Here is a 10825-nt window from a genome sequence, read left to right as displayed (position 1 = left end):
GTCTGCAGAGGAGAGGTGCTCCAGCCCTCTGATCATCTTCATGGCCCTCCTCTGGACCCGATCCAACAGGTCCATGTCTTTCTTATGCTGGGGGCCCCCAGAGCTGAACACAGTATTCCACGCTGGGTCTCACCAGAGCAGAGTTGAGGGCGAGAATCACCTCCCTTGACCTGCTGGCCACGCTTCTTTTGATGCAGCCCAGGATATGGTTGGCTTTCTGGGCTGTGAGCGCACATTGCCAGCTCATATTAAGTTTTTCACCCACCAATACCCCCAAGTCCTTCACCGCAGGGCTGCTCTCAATCCACTCATTGCCCAGCCTGCATCCATGTTTGGGATTACCCTGACCCAAGTGCAGGACCTTACACTTGGCCTCGTTGAGCTTCATGAGGCTTGCACAGTGGGCCAGCTGGTCAAGGTCCCTCTGGACAGCATCGCTTCCCTCTAGAGTATCAACCACACCACTCAGCTTGGTGGCGTGCCTTTGATGTCTTTGGGCTTCTTTGATCGCTCTCTCTCTCAAAAAAATTGTTTTTCTTAAAGGCCTTTCCTCTCTCTGTATAATATATTGGCAGTCTGGAGTGGTTTTTGTGTCCTTCCTTCTTATACAGGAAGGGTTTGATAGCATGCACTCCTGGTGGATGACCTTGAAAATCATCCAAGTCTTTGTTTTTTGGGGGGGTGGGGAACTGTTTGAACATCTTCCTGGAGCATGAGTGTACTGATAAAGATGAAAGTGCTTCAGGGGCACAGCTGCTTAACAGGGACCTTGGAAATGTAGGTTCAGGTCTCTCATGCATCTTGGTCTTTTTTTATTATTCTTTTTTTATATAAAAGGGGATGACAGTAATGCTGTCCTACCTTGCAGGATTATTTTATAGTTGTCCCAATGGTCATAAGTACAAAAGGCCTCTGGGAGGCAGTTGTTTTAAAGTGTGATGTACAGTGCTTGGTCAATTTTGAGAGAACACCACGTTCTCTCAGACTGGATAAGGGCAAGAGAAAGCATTAAAAGGCTGATTTTTGTGGAAAACAGAGCTGTTTTCATGAGAAATTTTGAGCTGCCCAGAGGGTAGCAAAGTCACTGTGACAAATAAAAGGCAGCAGTCTGGGGAAGAATGGTGCCAGGCTGCCCTCTCTCCATGCAGATGTGACTGCCACAACGATAAGCACTAAGCACAGCAGAAAAAGACACAATGAGTACATCAGAGAACTGTGCAGCTTACCCAAAGCGAACTGAAAGAGCACTAAAACCTTACATAGGCACTCCTACTCAGAATTAAAGTGGCTTTCATTTTAGAAGCAAAGCAAACCATGAGATTAAGGGAACCTTCATTCTGAATAATTATGTGCACATTGATTGAATGTAGTTTATCTAAACTACTTTAAAATTACTTCAAATTAATCTTCCTGATTGTGCCTGTGTAGGCAAGTACTATGGGGCTGCTGTGGTTTAACCCCAGCCAGCAACTAAGCCCCACACAGCCTCTCGCTCACTTTCCCCTGGTGGGAAGGGGGAGAGAATCAGAAGAGTAAAAGTGAAAAAACTCGTGGGTCGAGATAAAGACAGTTTAATAGGTAAAGCAAAAGCTGCACGCGCAAGCAAAGCAAAATAAGGAATTCATTCACTCCTTCCCATCGGCAGGCAGGTGTTCAGCCATTCCCAGGAAAGCAGGGCTCCATCACGCGTAATGGTTACTTGGGAAGACAAACACCATCACTCCGAATGCCCCCCCTGCCTTCCTTCTTCTTCCCCCAGCTTTATATGCTGAGCATGACTTTTTTTGGTCAGCTGGGGTCAGCTGTCCCAGCTGTGTCCCCTCCCAACTTTCTCTGCACCCCCAGCCTCCTCACTGGTGGGGTGGGCTGAGGAGCAGAAAAGGCCTTGACTCTGTGTAAGCACTGCTCAGCAGTAACTGAAACATCCCTGTATTATCAACGCTCTTTCCAGCACAAATCCAAAACATAGCCCCATACTAGCTACTATGAAGAAAATTAACTCTAATCCAGCCAAAACCAGTACAGGGGCAAAGCTTTGTGAATATTTTAATACCTTTTAGGAACTTGGGAAACAAAGTATATGGCTAGATTGCAAAGATCTGAAGTTGCCCCTCAAACTGGCTCCCCAAAAGTCATCAATATCTTTAAAGTGCTGAGGGTTAATGTAATCCATCAGAAAAAAAACGATAGGAGAGTTAACTGTGTGTCCCTACTTATGTTTTGAAAAATAGGCCGCCTGTCACTGTGGGCAGAATAAGCTCTGACTGTAGATCTACTCAAAGCAACATATCTGAGCAGCTAAAAGTAAGGGTCAAAAAGAGAAATGAAGCATCTAAAAAGGTAGGTATGAAAACTGTGGTTCATGCTGACTGATTGAGCTTAAATGTTGTGACCACATTCAAAATATTTACTGATTTGGATGAAGGAATGGTCTACTGAAAAACATCAACCGATTAGATGCTTTTCTGCAGCCTCTGAGAGGCTATGGCAAAGATTTCTTATAGGAAATCTCATTCTCCACTGTGTAGGAACTGAGAGGAAAAAAGCAAGTATTAGCTGTCACTGATAGCCTTATTAGCTACACTTCAGAAATGCATCTTGTCTTCTAGGAAACTGTTTACAGCAATGATTTCTTTATTTACTTCCATACTGAGCCTTGCATGAGCAGATTCTCAGATGTGACAGATTGCCCCAAGAGACTACTAATGATATAAACCACATTATTTTCTAAGTCATGGATGGATGTGCAGCAATAACAGTAAGGCATTTAGGGCAGTTTTGCTAGACATCTGGCAATGTATGTGAAATGAGCTAATACTTAAAGTAAGCTTCTCAGGAGAGGCAGTATATAAAAGTCTAAAGCTGAAGGAGATGACTCTTGTACCTACCCTTTGGTAGATGGGGTACTGCGTGTGATAACTACAGGAGGAATTACAACTACCCTGCAATTCAAATTAGTGAAGGTCATAGGCTGGTCCTGAATAAAACAGTAGACTTGCAAAACCATAACCAGCTCCCAGATAACCTATTCCATATGATAACTCATCACCTTACGATGAGTTGAGTATGGATACAGTAGAGAACTGAAGCCTGAATCTTCATCCTGGCAATGATGAAGAAATCCCAGCCAGGGATTTCTCTGCAAACAGCTGAAGCCAGCTTTCTAACTAACAGAGAAGCACAGAGCGGCTGATATCAACACAGTATTGGCATATGGCTCCTGTATAGCACAATAAATTCTTCTCTGTGGTGGCAGGGAGTAAAGGAGGATGTTGTCTGAGTTATGTTATTTACACCTGGATTCCTTCCACATGGGACACGCGTGCCTGTGCTCCTCCAAGCCATGACACTGCCAAAGCTCAAATACCAATTGTAATGGTACACTGTCCTTGTAAATACAATTCAGAATTTATTCATACTTAGAAACGTCCTAGATTTCAGTGTGCTGGGCCAGTGCTGGCAACTGCTAATTATGCATCTGATTTATGGGAAAAAAAATATTAGAATGTTCTAAACCTTGCCAGTCTCAAGTCCTTATGCAAGCTTGAGTCTTCACTCACGACAGATAGATGCAATCACATCAGAAAGTTGCAATGGTGGAAATCTTGCTATACAGAGGACAATGTAAGTACCAGTCCTTCTCTTCTGGCTTGGGAACCTCTGAAGTGTGTAAAGCTGAGTTTAAAAGATTAGAGTGGGAACCCTAGGCTATGTTTAGCTACGGCCATGCAGTTCCTTTTCTTTTTGAGCAATCTCCTCAAGACAAGGCCTAGAGATGGGAAGACCAGGGACTCCAGGCTGAGACAGCCAGTTCTCAGAACTTGTTAGAGATCTGCTCTCCATAACAGTGGCAGGTGTGCAGGAGGCTCAGGGCATGCGGTTTCTTACCTGGGCTTTCTCCCTGTAAGCCTCATGTACAGGTCATAGAGTATGGCTGGGGCCTTGTGACTGACGGTTATCCAGTACTGGTTTATCAAATAGTTGGACGTCAAATGAGCGTTGGGTGTTCGGAAGGCCTGCTCCAGCGGGTTCCTTTTGAAGGTGGACATGACACACTGCTCTGTAAGGGAATAGGCATTTTACTTAAAATCAGGCACTTAATTTCAGTTGAGTTGGGCACAACCGTACCAACATGCTGCAGTAAAGCCCAAGTTACAGTGCTTAACACGTTTAACCTACAGTTCTGCAAACTACGTAACCAGGCGTTGGACAAGATCATCTCACGGTCCCTTCTGGCTTTAAAATTGATGACTCCATCTATTGCCTCTTTGAAACACAATCTGACTCTAGACTTAATAGTGGCAGACAAAAACTTCCTTATCAACACGCCAAAACGTAATGGAGGAAAAGCAGGCAGTTGTAGCCTGAAACGCTTCAAACCAAGGAACTGCAGTTCTGCTTTCACCTGCAGTAGATGTAGAAAAAATTGGTAAGTGTTAACATAATGACATTTCTAACAAATAATAACAAAAATTACATTTCTAATTTCTAATGAAATTTTTAAAAGGGCTGGTGTCAATACTTACACACATAGGGTGCTGCTTCCAGAAAGACTTCGTTATATCCTTTCAAACCACATCTGACCCACAACACCAAATAACTCAGCCTGTTTTCAGAGGAGCTCTGGATGCACTAAAGCAGCAAATTGTCTTGCATTCTTAACTTGAGAACTAATGATAGGGTAGTAATCTTTCATTCTCTTGTATGTTAAGGCACAAAATATGTTGGGCCTGATTCTGAGCTCTTGCAATGGCACAGTGCCACAGAAGTGGCATCTAGATGTGCACATCTGGGGCATTTACATATTGCAGAGGCTTAACAGAACTGCAGTAGTTGAATATAAAACTATCATCCTCGGGACTGATAAACAGATGGTGCTCCTATTCCTGAGCACCAGTGAGCTCGATAAAGAAGAATATTTGGGCTTATTTTACTTTTTTAAAAATGAATTTGAGAGTTACGACATCAATCTGTGCTCATATTGTAGTTTACTCTCTAAGCTTATGTTACAAATAGAAAATCAGATGAGAATTTACAAGTCACAAGAAACATCCAGATCATCCTTAGATAAGCAGATTCCAATCATAATATTCAGACAGTCCTCTCAGGTATCTGCAGTCAGCTCATTACTGCACTTCAGCTAGTGATTTTTGCTGTACTCGTTCTGAGTAACAGCAACTAGAGGAGACTTGTTAGCCACTTAGCTGCTAAGTTTAGACAACAAAGACTTTTAAAATAGTACAATTTAGTTTTAATGCAAGTTCATTGTTAATTTTTGTGTCCCATACGCTGCAAGTTTAATGGCTGAAGACCAGTTCTCCTGAAACTCATCTTGCATCTGAATAGCTAGAACTGAGTGCCATCCCTCCTTATTCATGTAGCCACGCTGCAATGATATGGTTATCTTGTGGTCATCCTGTGGGCTGCAGTATGGAAATCTTATCCTTTGCAGCATGTTCTCTCACTGATATAAATTAAAAGTGCAAGTGTCAAAACTGTTGCTATATAATCAGAGGTGAAATTTTCTAAAAGAAAAAATTCCTTCTGTCTTTTCTCTCTAAACCCCACAGGTTTCTGCCGCAAGCCCCAGCTCTGCAGCAGCGGGTGAGAACACAGATTAGTTTTTTAAAGAAACAGAGAGTTTATTTACTGTTGTAGCTGCGCTCACCATGTACAGGACCCACAGCAATCTAATGGGGAGGGGACCGGGTGGGCAGGGGAGAGGCTGCCTCCACGCTGTGAGCACCTGCCAAGAGCTTTCATACCACGAACACGCTGAGCGCACACATCTGCAGAAGAGCATTTGTGGAGGTGAAGCACAGCATCAGCCGTGCTGCCAGCCCCAGGAGTGCGATCCACACAGGGTGCCGATAAATATGTCAACAGCTTTGCCAGCTGAGGAGAAGCTACTCTTCCCAGTGGCAGATTTAGCACCCTGATTGCCACCTGTCCCAGCTGTGCTGGCAGAGCTGTACATACGCACGCTCTGTCAAAATGGCAAGGATTAGCAAAAAACTCCTATTTAAACTTTCCCATGTAGTTGTGCCTGGCAGGAAGGGCTCGCTGGAGTGGCTTTACGGAGGATTTGGAAAGGTGTTTACTCCTGGCAGGGGAGTGGCGATAAACAGTTTGGGATGGGCTACTGGGAAGGAAGCCACTGTCCTGGGCCAGCTCTTGGCAGAATTTGTGGCTGGCTGAGCAGTGCGCGAGGAGTTTCTTTCCTCTGGGTTAGCAGCATGGCCATTTACTATGATTATACTGTGACAAAGTCCTCGCCGGCTTAAATACAGAGATATCTGCTCCCAGTTTGGAGAGGGCTGTATGTTTGTGCCCATTCAAGTAGCTCATGCACAGGAGAGCAATCCCATGAACTCTGCTGCTTCTCCCTGTAAGGAAGTTTCTCCAAGAGACACTTTAAATCCAAGTTTACTTACAAACTCTCATCTGCTTATCAATATTTAAGTTTAGTTTCATTCGGTCACTTCCTAATGGAAGCCTATCAGCTTAACGGGGAGCCATTGATATTTTGGAATTGAGATAGTTTTGATACTGTCTGCAGCAGATGTTTATGGCTCTGTTTATTCAAATCCTGATGTTAATATACAGCAAATCTAGTTTTCAGCTGTAAACTGGTTGAGAAGGTTTCCCTTTGGAAACACGGTAAAGATAGTACTGCCTTTCTTTTCTCTTTGCATTTTTGGCGTCTTTTGTCAGGATAGCAAGAAAGAACTAATCAGTAAGAGGAAAATGCAGCCCTCGTCATTTCAGATCATCGGCCATACACCAAATTCACACAAATCAGCAACACCCTGATCTTGGTTACTTAAGGCTTGCAGAGGAAAACGCAGCTGTAGTAAAGCAGCTGCAGCATTATGCTGTGATACTACTCGGTGCGAGAAGCACATATGTCAAAAGCAGGTGAGATATCTGCTGAAAACTCAAGAAAAATTCTGAAAGTCAGGAATGAAACCGGTTTTGTTTTAAAATGCACATACAAAGGCAGTGAGATCAACCTGAAAGACTTACTGTAAGAAAGTCAGGTAAACACCAGTTTTGCATAACTTGGAACAGTTAATGCTATGGGCATTTTCTTTACGAACCTCCCTTACCCTGGCTTGCACTGACTCAGCACAATTGCACTATCTCCTAATTTCTGGAAAACGTTCAACTTGGCGAGCGCAGCAAGTCTCTTATGCTATAAGAGTTTGTTTTGGAGAGAGAGAGGAAGAATCAGACAGACAGACTGGTCAGGCAGGCAGAGAACCCTGAACCAGAAACACATCACCTCTAGGAGCTACCGAAACAACTTAGCGGGTGGGTGGTCTTTCTCTCTGACCACAGCACAAAACCACAGCAGCAAATTCTACAACTCAAAGGCAGATTTAAGCAGGGGGAGAATCAGACACCAGTCTTGCCTAGGTAGACTGTCAAGGATAAATTGAAATTAAATTCTCCCATGCTGAACACCATTTTAAAGCCTGCTTTGAGGTTTAGTTTTGAGTAGAAATTGCAAAATGTACTTCGCAAAGTCAGACCAGCAAGACTTACATTGCAGCCAAGCAGAATATGCTTCTTCAGATTAATACTCAGTTGTCTGACCACATTTTGGTAATAGCAGGGAAAATAACAGCAGTAATGGAAGACAGTAAGAAAAAAACCCCAAGGCATAGCATTATTTAGAAAAGAAGAAATCAGTTAAAGTCCCTTTTAACACTAGAGGTTTGTCTGTATCTGGAGATTGGTAGAATAAACTGGTCTGCAATGGATGTTTAAGCATAAGCTCTTAAGTAGACGTATATTTTTCAAATAATTCTCTTCTAGATTCTCCTTCTCCTCCCTCCTTCCAAGGTCATCACCTTTGTACTCAGAATGTCCCCATTTCAGTCACTTCTGTTCCCTACCCAGGGCATCTTCAGCCCACTCCTGTCTCAACTTCTCTGTTTGATCTTTCTGTCCTTTCCTCCCTTCCCCCCGAAAAATCCCTACTTTGTTGTGTTCGCCTGTCCTTCCTACAGCTGGTCCTGGTGTAAGTCTTCCTTACCAGGTAGCCCAGGTCCTCCCCTCTGCAAAACCCCCTGTTTGATTTGCACTAAAATGCTCAGTCCCACGCCAGATGACTCCCATTCCCCACCCTTGTTTCTCACCAGCTTCCAGTCTCGCTCTCACAACCCTCCACCTCGATGACCAGTTACAGACCCTGTGCCAGTCCGGCCTCCCCAGACTCCTTGAACAGACTCTTTCCCTCTGCTGATCCTGTCTCTCCTGTATGTTTGCATCAAACAGCTTCTTTCATGCTGGGGAAAAGGAAAAATTCTGAAAAAGCTGAAAAACCACTGGCGGTAGAGACCTGGCCTCAACTATTTAAACCTGAAAGGCTGGCAGAGCTAAACACAGTTGGAAACAGGCTTTCAAAAAGAGAAGGCGACAACTCGAGTAGCAGATGCTGCCCCATTGCGAAGGAGGGAACTGGTGGGTGAAGTTCAGTCCTCCCGTGCAGGGGCTGGACTACTCAGTGGTAGCTCTTATTTCAGAAAGATCATGGCTCTGAAAGGCCTGTTGGAAGTGCATGCCATGAGACTGGCTGCCTAGAAGCCAAATAATAGTGAGTAGACAGAGAAAGTAGTATCAATGGGTTGAGAAAGTCTGTCATGTACATAAAGAAGATTTCAGAATTGTGTTTATTTACCAAAAAGAAGTTGGTAGAAGACTGAGTTGAGAATTCTAACTGGATGGGTGCAGTCATAACATCCTAATGCGATAAACCCTTCCCAAACCTGCTTTTTAAACCATGCAACATCTTTAAGGGCAAAATTTTGCTCTTCAGTACTCCATCCTAATTCCTGTTTGTGAATCTATACCTAATACCCTTCTGCAGCCTGCTACTCTCAGGAAAACTGTGGATACAGCATGTGGTAGAAAGAGCTCCACAGTGTCACCCAAGGAGAAAATTTTGCCTTCAGTCCCATCACACAGCTGAACTGCTTGTGCAAGCTTCTGCTGCACCCAGATGATTTTATTGCTAAATCCACAGTTACGAGCAACGTAACAGAGTAAGATCAGTTACAATGCATTAATACATTGTTGTTTTCATCAGTAAAATGACACTGAAAATGGGTTAAGAAAGGCAAACCTCAGGTAGTAGTGCTATGGTGGCTGTTGCCTAAAGTAGCAACCTGTGAAGAGTTTTGCATGTACTCCTGTGAAAAAGCCACAGAAGATCTGACTTCACATGTTGTGAAGATTCTCCAACAACCACCTATGAAGCCTCACCTTCTCTCAGACTGTGACAAACCACATAAAAATCTCTCATAAAAAAATATGTCAGGAACTTGGTGTGATTTTTCTCACCCCTCAGCCAGTTGCTGAAACCTCTTCCCTGCTAGATCACTTGATCAAATCTCATGGTAGGGCATTAGTAGGATTTTCAGACAAGCCTTGTTCTGAAAATGCAATTATGGTCTGATTCTCTGCTGACTCACAGTTTGCCACTTAAATAATGCAAAGACAAATGCAAAGCAAAGGCTGAGAGGTGAAACACCACAGTAGTGGTGGATACAGTGTCAGCATCCTGTATTTAAAGCACAAAGATACAAATTAATGTATAACAGAAAGCGAATCAGACCCCATACATCCGTCCATGAATGTACTGACTGTATGCGGTATTTATGCTGCTTAGCTTCAGCATGAGTTTTCCACTGTAAGGGTGTCAGGATTTGTCTCCCTTTCTTTCACCCCTGCCTCAGAAGCACATCCACTTGAAGAAAAGTCAGCCACAAAAATAATTTGAATTCTTCCACTGACAAAATTCATGATCAAAAGGCAAACTGTTCTTGAAGCACACCTGTCATTTCAAGGTTTGCCTTCTCAAGCCTACCCCAATTATTTCTGTTTAGAATTTTCTTCACAGAAAGAAAGGCTGCTCTGCTTCCTTAATATACCGGTTTTCTGTGTTCTGAAAGTTAGAGCTTCCTTTATAAGAATACAAGATTCACTATCAAGGTTCTCCAGGTGATTTCAAAGCACAAAAAGAATCCCTAACCCAGCAACCCCAGCAATCAGAAGAGGAAGATGTCCTGTTACGGCTACGCAGAGCATCTTCTCATAGAATTAAGGGACTGGTTCTCTATTCTTTTTCCACCACTTTAATACCTCAGTGCAGCAAAGCACGTACTTTGCTGGGTTGTTATGTGATTACGCCCACAATGAAAACTGAATAGACGCTTTCCTGAGCTGAATGCTCAGCACCAGGAGCTTTTGCTGACCCTCACCGACTGCCATTGGGCCTCCCACATGCAGTTTGAATAGCAGACGCCAAATGCCACCTAAATATAGGAAACTACCTTTTCAAAGCCTGGCCAAAGAATACTATTAATGTTTGACACATTCTAGGTTTAAATTAGATCTTACGTATTTCTCCCCAGAAGAAAGGGTTGATTCCACCTGTTGTGCAGTTGTACACCAACATGTTTTTTGGTCTGGAAAAGAGAAAGAAGTATTATTTTAAGGTGTGAAGGAAAGCACCCAAAGCTTTATTAATGGAGCATGAAATCTAACAGCCCAAGAAACAGTAACATCAGCGCGTAAAAAATGCAGAAGAGTTAATTTTTCATAAATATGAAAATATAGTATAAAACATGAAGTTTTAATACGATTCAGTCAAATTCTGGAGAGCATATGAAGTTCATAAAGAGAGATGGGGTTTAAGAAAAATCATCCATATATCACGTATCAAAAATTATAAAAACAATAAGGAAAGCATGCATGCATACTGACAAATTTCTGGTTGGTTTTGGTTGGTCAAACAATTGACCCAAGTCAACCTCAG

The 10825-nt window shown here is 43.1% G+C and overlaps 1 protein-coding gene across 1 annotated transcript in view; it reads right to left on the bottom strand.

Annotated features, from left to right (window-relative positions):
• LOC104079760 (fatty acyl-CoA reductase 1-like) overlaps positions 1 to 10825 on the bottom strand; it is a gene marked incomplete at its 5' end in the record, with an annotated part of 33259 nt that overhangs the window by 3959 nt on the left and 18475 nt on the right. The window contains 2 exons of the mRNA XM_009581901.1: positions 3889 to 4060; positions 10408 to 10475. Coding sequence (XP_009580196.1) covers positions 3889 to 4060; positions 10408 to 10475 — 240 coding nt within the window. The remainder of the gene's footprint in view (positions 1 to 3888; positions 4061 to 10407; positions 10476 to 10825) is intronic.

The sequence above is a fragment of the Fulmarus glacialis genome, unplaced genomic scaffold (genome assembly GCF_000690835.1).
Source record: "Fulmarus glacialis isolate BGI_N327 unplaced genomic scaffold, ASM69083v1 scaffold7407, whole genome shotgun sequence".
In the NCBI taxonomy this organism is placed as follows: Eukaryota; Metazoa; Chordata; class Aves; order Procellariiformes; family Procellariidae; genus Fulmarus; species Fulmarus glacialis.
This window is presented reverse-complemented; position numbering and strand designations above follow the sequence as displayed.